The sequence below is a fragment of the Capra hircus genome, chromosome 16 (assembly GCF_001704415.2).
Source record: "Capra hircus breed San Clemente chromosome 16, ASM170441v1, whole genome shotgun sequence".
In the NCBI taxonomy this organism is placed as follows: domain Eukaryota; kingdom Metazoa; phylum Chordata; class Mammalia; order Artiodactyla; family Bovidae; genus Capra; species Capra hircus.
In genome coordinates this window covers 45,671,015-45,694,077 of record NC_030823.1, presented here as the reverse complement: position 1 = coordinate 45,694,077, position 23,063 = coordinate 45,671,015, and the positions used below count along the sequence as shown (strand labels likewise).

Sequence of the window (23,063 nt, the reverse complement as noted above, 5' to 3'; positions counted from 1 at the left end):
CTAACAAGCCGGGCTCCTCGGGAAGAAAGCAGTTCCACAGAGTCAGAAAGCCATCTCCAGCTGGCACAGGGAGGGTCAGGGCCTACCTCTGCCCTCCAAAGGCCTACAGAGGGGCCAGGAGACAGCTCATGAGTGCAGGTAACATCACCCTAGGTGATGCCAGGTGCGCTGTGGGGCAAGTGCCTGGGAGTTTGGAGGAGAGACCAGCGGGGCAGATGCCAGGACTCCCTTTAATAGGGACTTGAAGGCCATGCTGCCCCGCCACCCGGCCTAGTCCCCAACTGCACCCACGCAGGCCCATCCCCGTCACGTGGACCCGGACACGCACAGCGGGGTGCCAAACACACTCCACTGGGTGCTCCAGACAGCGTGACAGTCCCCAGAGAGAGGTGCATTTTCTAGAAACCGCCTGTCTTTCCTGAATTCCTAGCACTTTCCTCCAGCCGAAAGTCCAGGTGAGCAGACAAGTATGTCACGTGGGCATCTCTGTGCTTCTCGCCACCCCCCAAATGGAGCCTGTGGCCGGGGTCTAACTCCCACCCAGGACGTCAGGGGGATAAAGAGTATGACCCCTGAGTTCTGTGGGGGTGGGGAATGGGAGGGTCCTCTTGGGGGCAAATGGCAGCAAGACAACACAGGAAGGCAAACACCCAGAGACATCCCTGCTGGTGCAGTGGATAAGACTTTGAGCTCCCAACGCAGGAGGCCCACGTTCAACCCCTAGTCAGAGAACTGGATCCCACACGCCACAACTAGGAGTTCACATTCCTCAACTCAAGATCCCATGTGCTAAGTCACATCGGTCATGTCCAAATCTTTGCGACCCCATGGACTGTAGCCCACCAGGCTCCTCTGTCCATGGGGTTCTCTAGGAAAGAATACTGGAGTGGGTTGCCATGCCCCTTTCCAGGGGATCTTCCTGACCCAGGGATCAAACCCTCATCTCTTATGTCCCCCGCATTGGCAGGTGAGTTCTTTATCACTAGCGCCACCTGGGAAACCCAAAGATTCCCCCATGCTGCAGCAAAGATCCAAGATCCCACATACTGCAATTATGATACAGTGCAACCAAATAAAGAATTTTTTAAGTATATAAAATGCTATTTAAAAAAAAAAACACCTAGAGGAGAGCTATATCTGTCCTTCTGGGATGAAGGAAGATTCCAGAATGAGCCAGTAGAACCTCCAAAGGGTCCACACCAAAGGGGCTTCAAGAAAGCCAGTCCCCCACACCAGCAGCTTGACCCCCACCCCCACCCTCATGGCCCGGGGGCACAGAGAGAAGCACCAGGGGGTGGGGACAGGACAGGGAGTCTCACTTAGCCTCAGGCTGGCCTCTGAGAGGGACCCCACTGTGAGACTGACATTCTGGGAGACTCTGAGGAAGGCAAGACATGCCAGGGCCACCCAGGGGACTTTCCTATGGGAAATAGACCGAGTGTCCTCGATGAATCAAGTTTAAATAACAGGGCCCCACCAGGACACCTTTTAGAGCAAAACATCCTGGCTGCTGAATGTGTCAGACCCACAGATGTTTGGACACACATCTGCACCTTGGACACCCCCAACATCCCCCCCATCCTCCACAGGGGTCTACTCCAGGACCTGGGGGCTTCCCAGGTGGCACTGGTGGTAAAGAAGACAATGCAGGAGACATAACAGGTGTGGGTTCGATCTCTGGGTTCAGGAAGATCCCCTGGAGGAGGGCATGGCAACCCACTCCAGCATTCTTGCCTGGAGAATCCCATGGACAGAGGAGCCTGGCGGCTACAGTCCAGAGAATCACAAAGAGTCGGGCACGACTGAAGCGACTTAGCACACAGGCAGGGGCCTGAGACACCTGACCCGCACAGTCACCAGTGGGGAGGGGGAAGGCACCCCTCGTCACACTCTGGATATAGCTAGAGGGCGCTGGTGACTCTGGCGGCCCAGTGAATGCCCCTCCCACCCCTATGCCCTGGAGGGCCATCTCCCACTCATTCTACTCCCTCCCTGGGGAAGGTAGGGGCTGCACCACTGACTGGGCACCCCTCTGCACCAGGTTCTCCTCCAGGGTAGCCAGGGGCCTATGGCCTGACCGCCCCCACCCACATCTTGCACAGCAGAGGTCGGTCCACTGGAGCAGGCAGCAGGGCACGCCCGAGTCCCAGTCCCTCCCCATCCTGCCAGGTGAACACAGACATGGAGAGAGCCAACTCCAGGCAGGTGAGGAAGCTGCCACGGAAGAAGGAGTGACCTGACAGTGGGCTGAGTGCTGGCCATCTCCAGGAGGCCAGCTCAGGGGTCGTGACCAGCAGAGGAGGGGGCAGTGCCAAGGACCCTGTGGAAGGCACAGCCGCTGTGGCTGGCACAACAGCCAGGCAGTGAGGGTGGGCCCAAAGCTGGGATTCATGTGGGCAGGCTTTGAGAGGAGCCGGGCAGAGGAGGCAGGAGCCAACCCCATCTTGTCCCCTGGACCCTGATGTGGGAGGGGCAAGGATTCTCGTGCCAGTTGGAAAGGTGCATGGGCACTCCCAGAGCCATTCAAGAGTGGAGGGCTCTGGGGAACAACGACATGTCTGGCTGGGAGCCAGGCTGGGGATCCGATGCCCATCCACGCCTGCCCACTCCCCCACCCACCTCCACCTCCCCTGGAGCTGCAAAGAGACCGCCTGGGCAGAGCCACCCCCGCACCCTGGCAATGCCCAGCACAGTTATGTAACAGGCTCAGCTGATGCAATCAGGAGGGGGCCTCTCCCTCCTGCCTCCAGCCTCCTCCCCACATCCCCCATCCCCTCAGCAGGGCAATCCCCCAGACTGGGGAGGCCAGCCCAGCACATAGTCACAGACTGACCAGCCAGCAGGCACAGACAAGGGGATGTGCAGGTGGCTGCAGGAGATTCAAGAAGAAAGCGGGGATCGCCCATGGGCGGTGCCCCATCCTGCCTGGGAACTGGGTAGGGGCACCTCGAGCCTTAAGAGGATAAGGCCTCAGGCCCTCTGCCCCTGGACAGACCCCTCCCTCCATTTTCAGGAGACCTCACAGCCCAGGGCCATCTGCCTAGTTAAATCCCTCCTCTGGGAAAGTTCCAGACTGGCACACGATGAAGAGGACCCCATGCTGCCCACCCGCATTGTCTTCTCCCGCACGGCTTCTGGTAGCCCTGAGGACCCCCAGGGCTGACCTTCTGTGACAGTGCTCCCACAAACCCCCATAATTCCCACCCAGCCCTGCCCCCTCCTCCGTCTTCTGAGTTTCCAGAACCAGACCTGAGGAGTCATATCCAAGCAACCCTTCCTGGTGCCCCTCCCAGAGCCCAGCCCTGCATCCCCTCTCCAGGGCATCCAGCCAGTGCTAACATGGGAGCCCGCAGGCCCTGGGGTGAGGGCACCGAGGAGAAGCAGCCTCAGGACTCCTCATCCTGCCGGCTCCCAGCTCCGCTCAGCTCCCAGCTCTGCCTGGCTGCCCCACACAGCCCTTCCAGGCTGCCTGGCAGTGTCCTCCTGCACCAACCTGCCCCTCCAGGGCCCCAGGCTCCATGGATCCCAGACGGGCTATAATTAGGACCCATTTGCCCTGTTCTGTCTCCCAGGCCTGGGGAGGGGGCGGAGGAGGCTGCTTCAGAGACAAGACAGGGGGACAGGCGGGGGACCCTGAACACAGGTGCCTTCTGTGGCTTTTCCCCAAGTTTATCCCCAGCCCCTCACCAATTCCCTGCACACATGGGCTTAGCCCTGAGGGAGCCCAAGGCTGCTCAACAGGCTGCAGCCCAGGCAAGGGGCATGGACCCTTCCCAGAGAAACACCTTGCAATAAACAGCGGATCTACCTACCGCCTGCACCAGGCTCAAAGCAGGTAGCGTATGTTTGTTTCTAGGACTTCATCTACTCCACACAGCAACCCGGGGAGACAGTATTACCCTCATTTGCAGATGAGGAAATAGGCTCCAAGGATCTCATCACTTGCCCACTTCTCAGTCTCACAGCCGGCAGGTGGCAGAGCCAGGATAGAACTCTGGTTGGTGGTCCCCACACCTGCCCCTCCCTCCAGGTGTAGGACCCCCCCAGAACTCAGCCCTTCCCTGCACTTACTTAACAGGCATTTAAACAGCATTGCCCTTGTGCCATGCGTGGATGTGCCCTAGGGACTCTGAGGTGACTCAGGCTGGCCCCTGGTCTGGAAGGTCATCTGGGCTCCCTCGGAGTGGGGGTGGTCTGGGCTAGTCCACCCCAAGTCCCCATGCTCTGCCCATCCCCTGCCCTCGTCCTCTGGGGAGGGGTAGCGGCAGAGCCCAGAGGGGCCTGGGAAAGAGGGCAGCCCCCCAGGCAACTTAGCAAACCCAAGGTGATCAGAGCAGAAGAAAAACATGATTGTGAAAGGAAGTCAGGTCATCTGATTCCAGGCAGCTGATGGATCTGGGGAGGCGGAGCCAGGAGCCAGATCAAGAGCTCCATCACGGAGGTCCAGAAGAGTGAGCAAATGTCAGTGATGGGGACCCAGCTCAACGTCCACCCTCCCCTCCAGAGCCTGGGGAGAGGGGCTCCTTCTGTTCCCCCAGGCAGGAAACAAGACCACCTGGTGACCAGGAGGAGGGACAGGGGAGCACAGGCTTCAAACCACCGCCCCTGCCTGGTGGGGTGGCCCCCAGTCCCTTCTCCCCTGAGCTCACATCTTCATCCTTATAATGGGCCGAGTCCTGGGAATTCTCTGGTGGTCCAGTGGTTAGGATTCCACACCTCCACTGCCAAAGGCACGGGTGTGATCCCTGGTTGGGCAACTAATCCTCCAAGCTGAGTGACGTGGCCAAAAATAAAGAAATAAAAATTAAAAAACAAATGGGCCAAGCACTGCCCTTCTCACAGGATGAGGAACTAGAAACTGAGATGCAACTGATGTGCTTGGCAATGGCAGGTGGGGCCCAGGGCCTCAGGGAGGTTAGGATGGCAGGAACTGAAGGACTTGCGGGTTCAGGCATCGCTGGGCCAGGGGTTCTCAGGACTACTCTAGGGCTGACCAAGGAGGGGCCACCAAGACTAAGGTCCCCATCAGTCCTTGAAGTGCCCCCACACCATGGACCTCCACAGATAATGGCAGGGGCGGGGGGGGGCAGTACTTCTGCCCAGGAGAGGATTAATAATTTATTTATGACATTTAACAAAACCCAGACATCACCTCATTGGCGTCTCATCAAAGAGTCAGTCCTGAGCACCACGGGCAGGCAGCAGGAGGGGGGAACAGGGCAGGCTTTTACCCTAAGGGACTGGGGCCCGGAAAGAGTGAGGAGGGAGGAGGGTGAGGGCCCAGAGCACTGCAGGGGAGGAGGAGGAAAGAGAGGCAGGAGAGAGGGGATGGGGAGAGAGCCCTGGAGGGCCAGGGACACAAGAGGGAAAGATAGGGACAGCCAGACAGAGAGGAGCAAAGACTCAGGGAAGACAGACTTGGAAAAGAGACAAAGGGACAAACAGGAGGACAAAGTGAGAAGACAAACAGGGAGAAGGGAATAAGGACAGAGCCAAAGGCAGAAAGTCTCCAAGTTCGACCTGCAAAACCCCCAGAAGGTCAGACCCTATAGTATGTTCAGTACTTGGCTCAGAGAAGGCATGCGAGAAATCTGTCTTGGGTGCGTGAGTGGATGGATGGACAGATGATGGATGGATAGACAGATAGATGAACAGATGAATGGACCAATGGATGGACAGATGGACTGGACAGATAAACAAATGGATGGGTGGACAGATGGATGGATGGATGGATTCAGTTCAGTTCAGTCACTCAGTGATGTCCAATTCTTTGTGACCCCATGGACTGCAGCACACCAGGAGGATGGATGGATGGATGAATGGATAAATCGATGGATGGAGACTGGGTTGGATGGATGGATGGATGATGAGTGGGTACAATGGCTAGCCAGTGGGCAGTGGGTGTATATAGTCAGTTGGTTAGTTTTGTGGTTGGATGGGTAGATGTTCAGAGGGTACATACATGGGTGGTTGGATGAACAAGGGGGTGGGTCATTGAATGAACTGATGAAATAATAGATCAATTGGGAATGAGGGGAGTCTCTCACAGGCCAACCCACTGGGCAAAGTGTGCTGATCACTGTGCCCCCCTCCTCTCAGCAAAACATATTAAATATGACCAGGCTCTCACCATTTCCCCAGTGGCGGGGGAATAGGTTAAGAAAATATAGACCTTTGGGAAACATGGTGCTCTCTCCCTCTTGGTCCCTCTGCCCACAGAAGCCTAGATGAGGCCCAGTCCTGTGGGTCCACAGGCCAGTCAAAGTGCCAGAGTGGTCCCACTACCTGGCCAGGAGAGAAGCTGGGCTCACCAGCTCTAGGAAATCCACCCCCCCTGACTGTGTGGGATGGAAGGGTTGGGCCTACCAGGCGGGGACTTCTGAAGAAAAGGCCTGGAGTGCCAAGCCCTCTTCTCCCTTCCTCCCTACCTCCCTCCAGCCCCTCAAGCCCAGGCTCCCTGCCCCCAGCTTACCAGATGAGGGTGCATGTCTCGGAAGCATTTCCTTGAGGAAGGCAGGCCAACTGCCCCCCTTGGATGGTGCTATAAGCCATACTTTACGGGCACCTATCATGTGCTGGGCACTGTGACCTACATGTTCCACGTGCACCATCTCACCAGTCCTCATAATAACCCCTCTATGAGGTAGCTGGTGTCACAGTCCCATTCCACAATTGGGGACACTGAGGCAGAGGGACCAGGTGTCCTGCCCAGGGTCAGGCCGTGAACAAGCAGCAGGGGCAGAGCCACTGACTCTCTCGAGCCCTCTCGTGGACCAGCCCCCTGAATCCCCAAGAAACCTGGCAGCCAGGGTCCCTGCGCCCAAGAAGCAGGCACCCTGCCCTCCTCCTCCTCCAAGCCCCCCTCCTCCCTCTTCCTCACCCACTGGCCTCAAAGCCGGAGAGCTGGCCTGGGCAAATTTAGGTGGCAAGAACACTGCTGAGGAGGGTGGGAGACAGGCGGAGTGAGGAAAGTAGATGTGACAAGTACTGAGCCCACCACAGCAGATTGAAAACTTGGAGTGACAGCTCCTAGTACACCAGCTTCTCCACCAGCAAACTGCCACATGCAGGACCCACCCCTGCGGGCCAGGATCACCAGCTCAGGTTGAGGGTTGCAGAGAGGCCGAAGTGGAGGACAGGGGCCTGGGCGGCCAGCTCTCCAGGAGAGACACGAGGCCTAGGCTGAGGCTGTTATCATATCCAGAGCTCAGGGTGACCCAGGGACCCCCCCCAGCCCTCAGACCCCAAGACTGTGCCCCTCTCTCCAGCACCCACAGTGCCAGGCCCAGTAGGTGGTCACAGGGTCAACCTCAAGGGGGGAAGCCCACTGATACAAGTCAGCTAATGAAAATATTCCAGGGAAATACTGTCAAGAAAATGAAGCATTAAAATGGGCCTGGGAATGAGAGAGGTGGGCCTACACTCAGCCAGGAGCTGGAGACCTGAGTAGCAGGAAGGATGTGGTCGTGAGCTGGGGAATATTGGGTCTGGCAGAGGTCACGGTCAATGTTCAGGGCAGGATGGAGCCTGGGGAGTTCCAGAAGAATCTAGAAGGCTAATACGTGAGCAAGAAGGTGGGAAGTGACAATGGGGGTGGAGTAGAACAGGGGTTTTGCAATCGGTTCACACCAGTGGGCTGGGGTCTGCTTTGTGTTTACAGAGGTGACCCTGGCTGCTGAGTGGAGTGTGGTCAGTGAGGACTGGTTAGGAGGCTTTGCAGTCCCCAGGTAGAGGGGACAGTGGCTGGGACCAGGGACACAGAGAAGGGCTAGGAGCTCAGAAAGGCTCAGGACACGCTCTGAAGGTGTCTCCCTGGTGTCAAGCACCTGGTCTTGTGGAAGGCAGGGTAGTCTCTGTTTGGCAGGGCTTTGAGGGGCTTCCTAGAGACCCTGGGGCCAACCCTACCCCCCACACCTGCCTGGAGCAATGGATGCAAGCAGGAGGGAGACAAGGTGGCGGGCAGGTGAGGCTGGCTGAGGCCCAAGCCCTCTGGCCCTAAAGGAGTGAGCTGGGTGCCCATCGGCCTGAGGGCACTTCCCTGGCCTTCTCCTCTCCCCACTCTCGGAGCCCTGACACAACCAGAGAGATTCAAAGTGTATAGGACAGGGAAACAGAGGACCCCATCAGGGGGTTGATGAAGTCCTGGAAATAAACCTATTCAGGTACTCTCAGCTGTCCACTGCCCCCATAATCAGTGCCACAAAGGGCCACGCCCTGAGTGCCATGCCCCGAGGAAGCCAGTAACCAGCTTTCCCTAAGCTAGTTTCCTGGGTGAAAAACAGCCCTGGGTTTCAGTGCCTGTGCTGGGCCTCTGTGTTCCCTTCCAGGAAATGGGCCTAATTCCCTGGACCCCAGGATGTAAGAATCAACTTTGTCCAAGCATCTCCACCCATGTGGGGCCATCTCACCCCCAATCCCCTCACCCCAGCAGGCCCTTTGCAAACTTGGCCAAACTATCTGAGCAGGGTGAGGCCCCAGTCACCATGTTAAAGGAAGCAAACAAGTGGGGAAGGGTGAGGAGGCCCCCCCCCCAGTGGGCGTGGCCACCTGATGGGAATCCCCTCTAGGAAGAGACAGAACTGCCACCTGGATCCTCCCCTTCTCACCTCCTGCACGCAGGAGTTGAGGTGCCAATGTGCAGAATACTCTCGCCCCTGGAGAAAGGGCTCCAGGGGCCAAACATCACACTCAAGGGCGAGGGAGGGCTCCCGCAGTTCCCACAAGTTTCCTGGGAGACCAGAAGGGCCGTGACTTGGTGTGGGGACGCTGAGATGTGACAGAGTCCTCTGGAAGGGAATGAAGACGGCCGGTCCACAGTGTGAGGCCCTGCCCAGCTGTGCCGTGAGGGGAACGTCCCAAACACACGGTGAGCAGTTAAGTAAGGAATGGTCCTGCAAGGTTGCCCCTGACGCACAAACCCTGTTTTCTACTGAATTCTGGAGAGGGATGGCAAAGGCTGGGGCGGTGGCCCTGGGAGTCAGGCCCAGAGCCAAAGCAGGGTGGGCTGGGAACGCCAATAGGCGGGCGACCGCGGGCTGGAGACGCCGGCCGGCGCTAGGGCGCGCCAGGACGACGCCGGCGGCCCGGGCAAAGTGCTGGGGAGCGGCGGTCGCGGCACCCGGCGGCCGGGAACCGGGAGCGGAGTCCGAGCCCGGGCGCCTCAGCCTGGAGCCTTCGTGGGCCCGGAGGGAAGTCGCCCCTGCCCGGGCGCTCGCCCGGTCCCCTAGTCCGTCCCGTCCTCCTCCCGCTCCGGGCCCCACCCAGCCCACCCAGGAACCGAGATAGGCCAGGTCCCGGTATCTGGTCCCGCCAGCGCCCGCCGGTCCCCGCGAGGGCAAGGGTGCGCGACGCGGAGCGAGAGCTCGGGGTTCGCGGCTCCAGCAGCCGAGCGCGATTCCCGCCCCCTTCAAGGGCACGCGGGCTGACCCCCGCGGCTCCGAGCCCCCTCCCCGCTTCGGGCGCCCGGCGCAGGCCCTCGGCGGTCCTCCGCCCGCGCCGTGGCCAGGGTGGCCCCGATAGCACCCGCCCTTGGCGGCCCGCGCGCCGCACCCCGGCGCTCGCCCAGCCCCGCGCCCTTGGCCGCGCGGCGCCAGCAGGGCGGGAGCGCAGCCCGCAGCCCGGCGCCCCCTCCCGCGCGCCGCCAGCGCCGCCCGCGAGGTCCAGCCCCCGGGCCCAGCCGGTCCCCGCGCCCTCCGCCGCCCCGGCCCGGAGCGCAGCTGGCGCCCCGCTCACCTGACATCTCGTCCTCGTTCTCCATCTCGTCCGCGAACAGCCGCGGCAGCTCCTCCTCGGTGCCCAGCGGGCCCCGCATGCCCGGCACGGGGGGGAGGGGAGGTGGGCGCCCCCCCTCCCGCCGGGCGCGGTGCCAGCCTTAACCCGTGCGCTGCCGGACGGGCGCGCGCGGCGGGCGAGGCGGCCTCGGCGAGAAGATGGCGGCCGCCTGCCCCCCCACCCCCCCAAACCTCCACCCCCCCGTCTCGACCCCCTTCTTCTCGGCCGCCTTCGCCCAGATCCCCGCAAAGCCCAGGCTGCTCCGCCCACCGCGCCCCGAAGCCCGAGTCCCGCAGCCGGCCGAGGTGGCGGCGGCAGAGCCGGCGGCACGGCGGCACGGCGGGGGGGAGGCACACATGCCCGGATTGTGACGTCCAGTCTGGTTGCTGTGGCAACCCCATCCCATCGTTCCGGCAGCGCGACTAGTTAACAGCAGAGAACAAGTTGGGGGGACTAGTCCGGAGCCTCCGGGTGCGGGGTGGGGGACGCGGCACTCCGGCAGGGGGAGCCGTCGAGGCGCCCGCGCGCCTGGGGACCCGACGGCCAAGCGGGCAGCTGGGACTCGGGCGGGCCGGGCCCAGTGGAGGGAAGGGCCGGCCCGCGCGTACCCGCGGCCGGGCCCGCTGCCACCGCCACCGCCGCCCCCGCCCGGGATGGGTCCCCAAGCGCGCAGGGGCAGGGTCCTTGGAGCAGCGTGCAGCGAGCTTCCTCACTGCTCACACGCGCCCAGCCCCTGGTCGCCTCGCACCGAACCAAACACGCTTCTGTAACCCCCTTTCCAAAGAACATTCGAAGGAAACAGCGTTCCGCACTTGGGGAAGGGCCGCTCTGGAGACAGCGGGTCTGACTCCTCCAGAAAAATCTGCAGGCTGGCTCCTCCCTCACTCCACCGCACCCGGCTCCCACCGCCCACGTATCCCCTCCCAAAACGCCCCTCCTGGTCGGTCCGCTTTAAATATATCCAGCCCCTCGGGGGTGAGGTGGAACCGCGTTCTCTGTGCCCAAAACTCCCGCTCAGAAGCGACACCTGTCGCGGAGTGGGAAGGAACCGCGCCACCAGTCCTCGGTTGTTAAAGGTGAAGATGGAGGCCAAAGCCCTCGGGAGCAAGACTGGAATTTTAAATAAGCGCTGCCAGTCTCGGCTGCAGCGAGTCTTAATGCTACTCTAAGAACGCAAAAGTTTCAGGGAAGGACAGGCTGGCCAGCTTTCTAATCCTGGAAGAACCCGGAACCCTCACCTCACTGCCTGGGGCCAGACATCTCTGGGGGAACCCACTGGAGACCCAGTGGCGCCAGGGACCCACAGGAACCACCTGACTTGGGAAGCCCAAAGCAGCTATGAGGCGGTCTCCTCTCTGGCATCCACCTCTCTGGTCTTGGCTGAACACCTGCTTCCTCCAGGTGGACAGACACCAGTACCCATGCCACACTGGCGTGACCAGGCAGGCTCACCCTTCCTGGGGCTTTTGAGGAGCCCCAGTGCAAGACCTCCTGAGGAGGTGGCCTGAAGATGATAGATGGTACAAGCAAGGCTGGAAAGATGTGTCCCACATTTCTCCTCTCCCTTCCCATCTAATGGATTTCCAGTAAGCCTCAAGCCAAAGCTCCTCTTCATTCATTCCTGGGCAAGGACAGGTCTGTCCAGCCTGCTGGACAAAGTGCAGGGAGCTGGGAATACCATCTCCTGAACTGCTTTTAAACCACATTAGGAGAGATGTTGAATCCACCCTGGGCAGGCACCTTGCCAGGGTCAAGGGACAGGCAGGGAGGAGGCGGGCTAAGAAAGCAAGGGCCCCTCCTGGTCTCCTGAAGCTATATTTCACCTCCTGGGCACCTAGCTGAGGGAGCCTCAATCACAGACGCCTCAGCAGGCCTGCATTTTCCCCAGCAAGGCTGCCTTCCTCTTCCCAGACCGCCTGTCTTCCTGAAAATTAACCATCCAGGAGAAAACCCTAAAACTGCCCACCCTTGCAGCACCAGCTGCCCCCAGCCCTTCCCAGATGGAGGAATTAGGTCAGGGCACCTCCACAGGTCCCCTGTCCCACTGTGGAGAAGCTGGGACCTACAGTATTTCCCGTCACCAGAAAGCCCCTCACCACACAGGAACCATTAACTGTGGCTCCAGTTCCCAAGATGACGTTGAGAAAGTCAGATATCTTTCAACCAAAAAGAGTTCCAGCTGCTTAATTTGGCAAATCAGAGTCGAGATGTTCGTCAGTCATCATCGTCTACCATAACTAGAGCAGCCCTTTCTGTTACTTGAGAAAAACCTGAACAGCAAAGAAGATCCAGAGCAACCAAAAAAAATAAGACTATACTGGCTCTGTCCAAGGTTACCAAGCAAACGCCATGGTACTGCCAAATCTGATTGTCTTGTCAGGGACCCACCTCCTAGGGGTGTGCCCCCTCACAGGAAAGGGTCAGCACAGGACCCTACATACAGCCTTGAAAAGTCTGGGGGCAAGTCAGAAGATGGGCCAGGCAGCGAAAGGGAGACAAAAGCAGACTGCCAAAGCCAGTTTCCAGGCTCCCCTGAGCCTATCAGTGGCTGGAGGACCATTATCAACTTACGGGAGTGCTGCTCACCTTCCAAGAAACCAAGTGAGCCCTAAAAATGCTGAGGTCTAAATGCCCCATTAATTTTGACCAATTGTCTTAAATAAGTATTTGACATGATCAAACTGTCCCACTTTCTCCATGTCTGTGACACGTTTCTGAACACCACAGTGCTAGGCACCACTGATTAGCTGGAACTCATCTATTTTAACACAAGTCTCCTCCTGAAATGCTGCAAGGATGACATGACTCAGAAAAGCACACCTTCACCACTGAAGGAGTCACGGGGTGGGGTGGGGGGGGGGGTCCACAGGGGCCTTTGAAAGGAAAACAAAGTTAAACCTTTAGTTAACAGCTGGTATTGATCAAGCCAAGGGTGAAGTAGAGTTGGAGTCAGCTGAGAACAAGACTGTACCAAGTTCCTACTTCACTACCTGCACGAACTTAAATCTCAGCTTCAAACTCTCCATGACCTAATCTTTTCCTGTGCCTTGATCAGGCAGGTGAGTCACGAGGCAAGACAGATCAAAAGAAAATTGGTCTAAAATGTGGCCCAGGCCCAGCTGGTATAATGGGTGCCAAGTAATTCAAGTTCACATCACATCCATCAGAAAAAGTCATGTTTGCCAAGGTATTTCTCTGGCTCTGGGTCTGAAGAAATTCTACATGGAGAGTTTGGTTATGGTACTCTCCAGAACCTGAGGCACAGCAAAGTAAGGTAAAGAAAGAGGGAAGAAAATACACGTTCTTATCAAACTTAATGAAGTTCAAGGTCATTGCTGGTACAGCAGGACAGCCAATTTTTTTGTTGCTAAACAGATTGACATGCAGTCCCTAAAAAAAAAGATCCTTGCACAATAATAGTAGCCATGTGTTAGCCACTTTAGTATGTGATCAGAAGTCAAAATACGAGTTAAAAAAGGCACAGAAAACCCAATCAGTTTCAATTTTATTACAAATTTTAAATCCTGGGAATAGTTTAAAAGAAAAGGCTTATATACTAATTTCAGCCCAGGGATAATTTTTTACAATGAAACTAAGGTTACTATAATGGAACATCAGTGCAACAAACAAGTACAATTTGCAAACCCAAGTCACAACCTTGTTAACAAAATTAATAATCATAGTAAGGGACAGTACCAAAGAGCTTCAGTTAAATTTGAAAGAAACCTTGCTTTCTCTAGAACAGAAACATGCAAATAATTCTGCTTCAAGAAATTTGCATAGAAAGAAAATGGTACTTCACCACAAATGAAATTGCAAACCCTCAATGTTAAATTCAACTCGAAAAGCACCAAATGTTAAACATTTCTAGCTATGCAACTAGCAAGAACGTAAGAATTGCAGGTGTGGAAATGAACCATAGGCAAGCTCTGGAAAACCATGAATTTGTTATATCATCTTAAGACAATCCACTTTCCTGCAGAATGGTTTAGATTTAAGGAGGGCACCTTAAAGTATCAGGTCCTCTTCTCCCTCTTGATTCTATCAGCAAGTCACATCTTTACAATCTTGTTAATGACCTCCGATCTCTAGCCTCTACACACAGGGAAACAGAACGCATTGTGGGAATGGTATGGTGGGAACACTGCCTTCAATTTAGTCTGTAGAATGACATTAAGTCTAGCTGTGGCCTGAACGGCGAACTGCGTGAAGTAACTATTCCCTGGGCATCTGGACACTTTTCTTCAGCCTGAGTTGACTCCCAGCCCCTCCCCTTCACACCCAACCCCAAGCAGACTCCAGAGCTCTGGGCATCAAGAATTCCAATCCCAACCCATGTCTCTATCCCACAGATCCTCACCCTCTTCTGGAATCTCCACTACACCTCATCTCCAGCTCCCCCTGCTGGGGTCAGAATGACAGTTCGCTGCAAAGATTTGCAGAAACAATTATTTTACAAATTCCTATAGTGTAGATCTTTCCTTAATCCAACACCTGGGACTTTTAAAAGAGCCACTCCCCAGACCCTTTCCTGATGTGAAGCAGAATACAAGGCAACACTGAAGGGCCACATTTTATTTCCATGGGAAGAAAAAGGGTTAGCATACAAAGCAACCATGAGTAATTTGTGATCACAAAATGAAGACAGAATCACAAAACTGCCCCAGAACTCTGCATTTTTTCAACACTGCCACTTTCCCAAAAGAAGAGAACCTCAAAAGCAAGCCCCTGGTTCTGCCTGCAGTGAATCGGGAGTTGCCACATTTGTATTCCTCAGTCTTTGAGAGGTACCAAATGGAACTAACTCACCCCCAATGCCCACGCCCTCCTCCACCTGCTCAGTGGCACACAACAGTCAGTTCCCTCGAAGGAGCCTTAGCTCTGTTTTGCTATTTCTACCATAAGAACTGAAATCTTTAAGCAGAAAAAAAGTTTAATAACAAGTGAGAGGCAGCCCAAGTGAAGCCCTTTTACTATGATTTCCAATTTTGTTCAGTCCACACTGCAGAGATACAAGGAAAACCACCATTTCAGTTGATAAATTTTATTTAAGAACTTATACAAATATTCCAGATTGAGTTTTAATCCTCATCTTCCTCCTCTTCTTCATCTTGATTAATCTGGAAGTAACGCAATTCGTAACTTTCTTTGCTGTTAGCGACTACGCGTAACCAATCTCGTAGATTATTCTTCTTCAAATATTTTTTGGTAAGATATTTCAAATACCTGCAGAGAAAGAATACTTGAGAACTCCACTAGACACAAGACCTTCTTATATTCTGAAACACTGTAACTTTTATGAAACCTGTTCATTCAAAGTCACTACAGTTCAAGGTATTTTCCCATGGTTTAAAATAATGGCAGTTGGGAAATACACCCAGTCACTGTTCTAATGAGAATAAACATCATCCACATTTCTAATTAACCTGGCCATAAAAATGAGAACAGATTAAGATGTGACCACAGTCCATGAAACAAGAGCCATCACCTATAAAATGGTTTGTAGTGACCACTGGGGAAAGAGATCAAGGTGGTCACTTGGAAGCTAAGCACACAATCTTAATATCTTTTAAATGAGAAACTGCTGGGTTCCTAACAAGCTCCAAGTACTGCGCCTCATTGACTAAAACCTCCTTTTGAGGTTGCTGGTTCCTGGGACCGCAGCTCAGGGCCGTCACATTCTCACTCCCACTTTGAGATGCCCATCTCCCAACCCCCACCCCCGCAACTGCCCTGACTCGAGCTGTACACTTAAGCACCTGGCCTCCTTAGTCCACTCACCCAGTGGCCACCTGAGCCTGTGTGAGCTAAGCCTCAACCCCAAACACTGCTGTCAGGAAACCATTCACCTAAAGGCAACAAAGGCTCTTGTGCTGAACACAAAGCCCACAGTCCTGCTCTCTCATCCATCTGCTTATGAGGCCCTGGGGTTTATCTATTCTGGCATCTTCCCAGAACCTAAAGAGGGAATAGAAGGTTCAGCAAACCCATCACTGGGCAAGTTAGTCTTTCTAGACCTCAGTGTCACCCTCTATAAAACAGATCTCAAGATACTCACCATCTCTTCAGACTGGTACAAGGACTAAATGAGATGCACTGGCAAACTCTGGCATTTTAGATGGACCAAGTGTTAACAAACCGAGAAACCCGACACCTCCAGGAAACAAACACTGTTCCACTGTGTTACTCACGTCAACCAAGCAATCTTCACAAAGATGTGAAGATCTCAGTTCAATTCTACCCACTTTTCCCTATATAAAAATAAAACAATTTGGTCGTTTCACCTACAAAGTATTCTTTTATTTCCATTTACTATTTCTACTATATTATATCCAGGTAAAGTGGGTTAATTCAAAAGTTTAGGTGGCTTGAGTGTTTTTATAATAGAATACGGGGGGGAAGCTAGGTTAAAACACAGAGGTTCAGAGATAAGCGAGAAATGTTCCACTGGTCCCTGATGGCCCAGTGGTTAAGACTCCAAGCTTCCACTGCAGGGGGCACGCATTTGATCCCTGGTCAAGAACTAGATCCCGGGTCAAGAACTGGATCCCACTTGGTGTGGCCAAAAGAACGTTCTAGATTAGGAGCCCCTTGAATGTTTCAAGAAAACATAGTTCTAACAGATCAGGTTCTTTTCCTTCCCTACTTGGCAAACGAGAGAAAGTCTGTGAAACTGAAGTGACACGTGTTAGGAGACATTCTCACACTAGGTTAGGAGATTTGGAAACAGACCACAGGACTGCAGGCTCTTCCCTGCGAGCTCAGCAGAGGCTGGTGGGGCAGGTGTTAAGTACACCTTGGAAGCCCATCAGTTATCCTGTCTCTCATGCCATCTAACTGCCTTCTGCACACATAAAATAATACAGCCAGGCAGAAGGGGAGTAGTTCAGGGACTTCTCTGGCAGGCCAGTGGTTAGAACTCCATGCTTCCACTGCTGGGGGCCTGGGTTCAATTTCTGATCAGGGACTAAGATTCCACAAGTCACACAGCCAGGAAAAAAAGGAGTAATTCAGTTAGCTTTAAAGTCATCTCTCTTTAATTTAAATTTTATTTTTTTTAACACCAAAAACATTTCGTATCAGGATAGTCAATTAACAATGTTGTGATAGTTTCAGATGAATAGTGAAGGGACCCAGCCATTTGCTGATTGATTTAGTTAAAAACATAAGCAAAGGGGAATTCCCTGGTGGTCCAATGGTTAGGACACAGCACTTTCACTGCCAAGGCTAAGGGTTCATTCTCTGGTCTGGCAACTAAGATCCTGCCAACCACGTGGTATGGACAAAAAAAATAAATAAATGGGCCTACAGGAATTAAATGAGGTGGCTTCAGTCTAACCTGAGACTTCTGATCTCTCATCTAATTCTGGTAGCATTTACAGGAAAAAAAAGCCTAGTGTTGCTGCAGTCCACAGGGTCGAAAAGACTGGGATACAACTTAGCAACTGAACAAAAGAAAAAAGAACAATTAAAATAAAAATGAAAGCTCTTCAAAGTGATCTAGAGGCAAAGGAAGGCTCACTTTTAAGAATACAGTCTAAGCAAGTCTGAGCATCTTTACTGCTGGAAATCCTTTAGCCCAAAGGTCCCCAAACCCCAGGCCGTGAGACTTGTCTGGTCCGAAGCCTGATAGGAAGTAGGCCACAGAGCAGGATGTGAGCAGCAGGCCAGACAGCGAAGTTCCCCATGGCTTGTATTACTGCCAGAACCATTCCCCCCGCCATGGAAAAACTGTCTTCCAGAAAACTGGTCCCTGGTGCCAAAAAGGTTGAGGACCACTGCTTTAGGCTGCGGAAAACTAAACTGCAGAAAAGTACCAAGAGGTGAATACTTTTAACTACCACAGTAACATTCGTTCATTCACCACCCCTCACACTGGACGCTGCTCCAGAAGTCAACAGAAGCAACCACAAAGCAAATGACTCTGCAGGGAGCAACCTTCCTGGCCAGGGTGGGTGGGAACCTTAGCTGAGGACATGGACAAGTAACGCCTCTCCTTCCCATACCTTTTGGAAAAGGGAACCTCGGAAGTTACAGTAATCTTGCTCTTGCTTCTTTCGATTGTTACAACACCGCCACCCAGGTTGCCAGCTTTTCCATTCACCTTGATCCTCTCCTGAAGAAACTGCTCCTGCAGAAATCATCAAATGGACCAGTTAGTGAGGAGACTAGTTCACTCACATCACCAGCAAAACACTTTTCGATTTAATTTCTCTTCTTCTGGTAAAGAATTCATCTACAATGCGGGAGACCTGGGTTCAATCCCGGGGTTGGGAAGATCCCCTGGAGAAGGGAAAGGCTACCCACTCCAGTATTCTGGCCTAGAAAATTCCATGGACTGTATAGTCCATGGGGTCACAAAAAGCTGGACATGACTGAACCGCTTTCACACACTACTTATTTTTAATTTTTTGGCCACGCCACATGGCATGTGGGATCTTAGTTCTCTGACCAGGGATCGAACCCACAACCCCTGCATTGGAAGCATAGAGCACTAATCACTGGACCATCCCAAAAGTCCCAAAATATTTTTTTATACTCCTATCTCTAAGCATATAGCTGGTTATATGTTCAGTCTCTGACTCTTGGGTCAAGGGTAAAGAGTAGACAGGAAACCTAGGCCCAAACTTACAACTGTAGATATAGGCAACCAAAATGGCAAGCAGCCTCTGAACCTAAGACATGTAAAGCACTGTCCTCGGTGTGATCGGAGAAAATAAATCTTCAACCAAGCAGAAGAACAAAAACATACAGCAACCAGAGCAATTACATATCTGCTGAGGGGCCACGTGCACCAGCACTGAACAGCAGGAGGGACACTGGCCCAGAAGCCCAGAGATGGGACTCTAGGAAAATCCCAGAGGAAGCCTGGGCTGGTCATTCACCTCTTGGACCAAAAAGGAGGACTTTTATGGTTTTCTTGATATTGCAATGACAAGAAGGCCCTTCAGCTCCCATCCCTACAGTCCTCTATTTAAAAACTCCAATCTGGGGACTTTCCTGCTGGTATTAGGACTCTGAGCTCCCATTATAGGGAACATGGACTCAATCCCTGGTCAGGGAACTAAGATCCCAAATGTTGCACAACACAGCCAAAAAAAACACACCAATATACAATATGTTAACTGTCTACAGGAGGTGTGATGAAGTCAGAAATCTTGACTTTCGTGTCTTAAGACTCATAAACAACTCCTGTTTTCTATCCAAAGGAGGCACCTAAAAGGAAGACAGTCATATACACATATTGAGAGACAGTGGAGGGAATAATGACAGAACAGGGCCATCAGACACAATGTGGAAGAAGCCAGAAGTTAGGAGGGACAAGAGGCCCCGGAGAAAAGCAAGAAGACAGAAGGAACACGGAGCCAGGGAGGGACCTCCTGCAGGCCAGGCCAGGCCAGGGCCACGGCAGCCATCTACAAGAGGGCAGTCAATTACAGGCTACCCAGACACCACACTCTGTAAGTCGTGGCCACAGGCCAAGCTGCTAATTTTTTAATTTGAAAATTATTCTTGTTGTAATGATATTAATCTTGGCAATAGTTGACCTCTGGAGACTGAAGAGAAAATGTCAACTTAGGGCTCTGCACAACAGTATGTCTGAACTCCCCCAAGCTCTGCTTGGCTATGGAGAGTAAAAGTGTAAAATGCCAAAACCAAGTTGCAGATTCCAAAATGCGGCAGTTGGGTTCATTCTTCTAGATTTAGGTGAAATAGAGAAGTATTGGGGGATGGGGCCAACATGAGGGCAAAAATATCAGTACAGAGCACGGTCTGTAAAAAACCAAGCCACAACTACAAATCAGCAAGCAGGATATTTTCACACGAATACTGAAGCTCTGATGCTTAATACAACAGAAAGCTCAAGGAGATGCTGTCCTCTGTCCAAGGCCCCAGAACCAAGCATCAGGCCCAGGGCACAGGCAGCCCCTGGGCCCAAAAGGTCAGTGTCAGGGCCAAGCTTACACCTAAACACACCTAAGTGCAGAGGAGATGCTGGATCCAAGGAAGTTCACCTGATAAATTTTAAGTAAACTCTTTTTGGAAACCGAAGAAGAAAATAAGGCCCTCTGGCAGTGACTTGCTCCAGTGCATCTCCTTTATTCTTCACCACCGTCACATCCCTGAGAAAGCAAGGCTTAGAACCAGAACCAGACAGAGATCCAGAGTCGAACCCAACAGCAAGAACTGCAGAGCAGCCTGAGCCTGCAAACAAACAGGCTCCAGTATGTCTTCTCAGCAATATCCAAAAGGGTTCGCTACTGTCCAGGGTGGCATCAGGGGGGTAACTTACAAAATTGGCGGCATCCATGATTCCATCTTCTACAGGGTGAGTACAGTCCAGAGTGAATTTTAGGACTTGCTTCTTTTTTTTGCCCCCCTTCGCCACAAGCTTTTTCTAAGAAAAGGATACAAATGAGAGATAAACACATAACTAGTCAAAAACAAAAGAAACGTTTCCTTTTATTCACTCTAAAATTTCCAAAATAAAGTAATACTCGTTTTCTTCCAGGATTAAGGCACAGGCATGAAAATGCCTTGCATACCTAAAACAGTTTTAATCTGAATTGAATACATGTCCTAACTTTTCCGAATCAGGGGCAATCCAGTTGATCTGTTTTTTCCCTTCATCCTGTCTCATCTACTTTCTCAGGACAGTGACCAGAACCACACGTCCTAGCAGCCCATCTAACTCCAAATGGAACAAGGGTTTAGCTAAAGGTTCTGATTACAAGACTGTTGACAATTTCTGGTCTTTTGACTGATTTAATCTCTGAATGGGCACTTTCAAACCACCAGTTTAGCTACAAGGTTCCAGCTCCTTCACTCACAAAGATCCTTATATAAATATTCTCCCTCTACAAATTCCAACTCCAATTAAAAAAAAAAAAAGCACCTGGACAACATACTTACCTGTAGTTGCAAGAACACATTTCACATCCTTTCCTGTCTCAAAGAGCTTCACCTAAAACTTGTATTAACTGGATGAATTTTTCAAACACTTAGGCTTCGACAAAAGTCACTCCTTCCTAACATGTCTTCCTAGTAACAATCAAAGGGGCTGCCGGCAGAATATGGGCTCCATTCCCACCACACGATGGTTTTAAATCAAAAACATACAAACGCCTAAAAGCATTAAAGGCCCACCCAGGCAGAAAGCTAGAGATGAGCCCAAACTGTTAATAAAGGTGTCCCAACAAAGAAGGGTAGGGAAACTTTCTCCAAGTAACCTGGGAGGAGACCATCTGCAGCCAGTGACATGAGGGCGCCACACGGCCCAGACTCAGCCTGGCCGACACAGAATCCAACTGGGCCCTCGCCGGACACCAGAAAGGATCTGCAGAGCTGCGCCCTGAAGATCTAACTTCCTTCGGAGACGCGAAAGGGTCCTCTAGCCCAGGCCTCCTCGTGAAATCTGGCCAGCGAGGCCTCCGTTCGTGGACCCTGCCACTGATCCCGAGTCCCGGAATAGGCTTTCCGGTTGCGCACGGTCCCCGAGAGTGGCAGGTCCCCTCCTTCCCCTCCCTCCGCCCAGGTAACCGGGCCCAGGCCTCGGCTGCCTTACGCCGGCTCCAAGGATCGCTGACCAGCCCAGGCTGCAATCTCAGTCCCCCAGCTCCCTGCTGACCACAGGCAGGAGCCCAAGCCCGATCGGCGGCTTCCGAAAGCCCCACATCTCCCCCTCGAGCCTCGGGCCGCGGCCTCCTCCGCCCACAACGTGCGGGGATCGGCGGCCACACTGGCTCACTCCGGCCGGCCTGCTAGCCAGGCCCCGGTAGGACGATGCTGAGCGCCGTCCGCCAAGAGCCAGGTAGGGGCCGAGCCGGTGAAGCCCACGTGCCTCCCCCAGAGCCGAGGCCTCACGCGGAGCCATACTAACCACAGGCGCCATGGCGGCAGCGGAGGCAGAAAGGGAGGTGAGCGAACTACGCAGACGCAAAGAGGCCGCAGCGCGCAGAGCACGCAGGGCTCAGGCCGTACTAATCTCTCCGCCACGCCCCTCGGTAGCCACTGTCTCGCCCCGTTCTGTACTCTCGGGGAGCGATTGTTTTTACCTGAATGCAAAAGCCCATCGTCCCACGCCCCTCCCACCTAGTATTGTAGGGGGAGGGAGGAAGCCGAGTAGCCTGTCCCACTGCGAAGGATCGGAGCGGGGGAGCCTGACTAGACGAGCCCGAAGAGTATTTTAAATAAAGGGGTTCGTTCTACTTTTGACAGCCTTTAAAAAAATGAATAAAGAGATTCAATAAACTATCAATAACCAGGTAGTGGGATGGGAATCGAACCCACTAACTTGGGGAGGTGAGGCCTAATTTGGGGTCCCAATGTCCGAGAGCACTTGGCTTCTTCCTACCCAAAGTCCCAGTCAGGAAGCGGGTGCGCAGGGGCTGCCTCCGGGTGCTAGCCCTTTAGGCTGCGGTCAGTTACACTCTCCACCACCTCAGGCTCAAGCTGCCCATCCTCGGATCATCCTCTTTCCAGCTCATCTCTTCTGGTGCGTACTAAGCCGCTTCAGTCGTGTCCGACTCTCTGAGACCCTATGGGCTCCTCTGTCCGAGGGATTCTCCAGGCAAGAATACTGAAGTGGGCCCACCCAGGGATCGAACCTGAATCTCTTAGGTCTCCTGCATTGGCAGGCAGGTTCTTTATCACTAGCGCCATCTGGGAAGTCCTTCATCCCTTCTAGTTTCCCTGCTTCAAAAATTTGTCTGCCAGCGCTCCCCATACTGACATACAGACAGGAATCATCTGGGAATCTCATTCCAGATTCCGATTCAGTGGGGCTCATTGGCCTGAGATTCTGCGCTTCATGAGAGCTCCCAGGAGATACTGCTGCTGCTACTAGTCCACGGACCAAAGTTGAGTGGCAAGGGGTCTTCATCCCCAGACCTACCGTTCCACTCACTGGACTACTTTCAGTCCCTCAGTCCTTGCTGTTAGGGGAAACACTGACTGGAACCGCCCACTTTAGCCAGGCACCATAGTAATTATTTGCATGTTTTATTTTATGAGATGACATCCTGGTAAAAACAAAACTAACAAGCCACCACCAACCAGAATAATTTCGGGTAAGTCAAAAGGAGACACCACGTATCCTACCAACCTCCCAGAATCCTCTTTGCTGGAATCCATCTTGGCTGAGTGATGCATGTGCCACCAGGAAGGACCCTCAATCAGAGTGATTGAGATCTGAGTGTTTCAATCAGTAACAACCCAAAAACTAGTCCCGTCACCATAAAACCCAAGACTGCAAGCCATGTGATGGAGCAGTCCTCCTGGGTTCCCTTACT

The 23,063-nt window shown here is 53.5% G+C and overlaps 2 protein-coding genes across 4 annotated transcripts in view; both read right to left on the bottom strand.

The window, feature by feature from the left end:
- Positions 1–9,930, bottom strand: part of CHD5 (chromodomain helicase DNA binding protein 5) — a 70,753-nt gene extending 60,823 nt beyond the window's left edge. For all 3 annotated transcript variants that reach the window (XM_018060450.1, XM_018060448.1, XM_018060449.1), the window contains exon 1: positions 9,733–9,930. In XM_018060450.1, coding sequence (XP_017915939.1) covers positions 9,733–9,811 — 79 coding nt within the window. In that variant the 5' untranslated portion in view covers positions 9,812–9,930. The remainder of the gene's footprint in view (positions 1–9,732) is intronic.
- Positions 14,800–21,771, bottom strand: RPL22 (ribosomal protein L22). The gene is made up of 4 exons (XM_005690753.3): positions 21,653–21,771; positions 20,066–20,170; positions 17,778–17,902; positions 14,800–14,997 (listed from the first exon to the last, which is right to left on the bottom strand). The coding sequence occupies exons 1-4, from the start codon at positions 21,662–21,664 to the stop codon at positions 14,853–14,855; spliced, it is 387 nt and encodes a 128-aa protein (XP_005690810.1). The 5' UTR covers positions 21,665–21,771; the 3' UTR covers positions 14,800–14,852.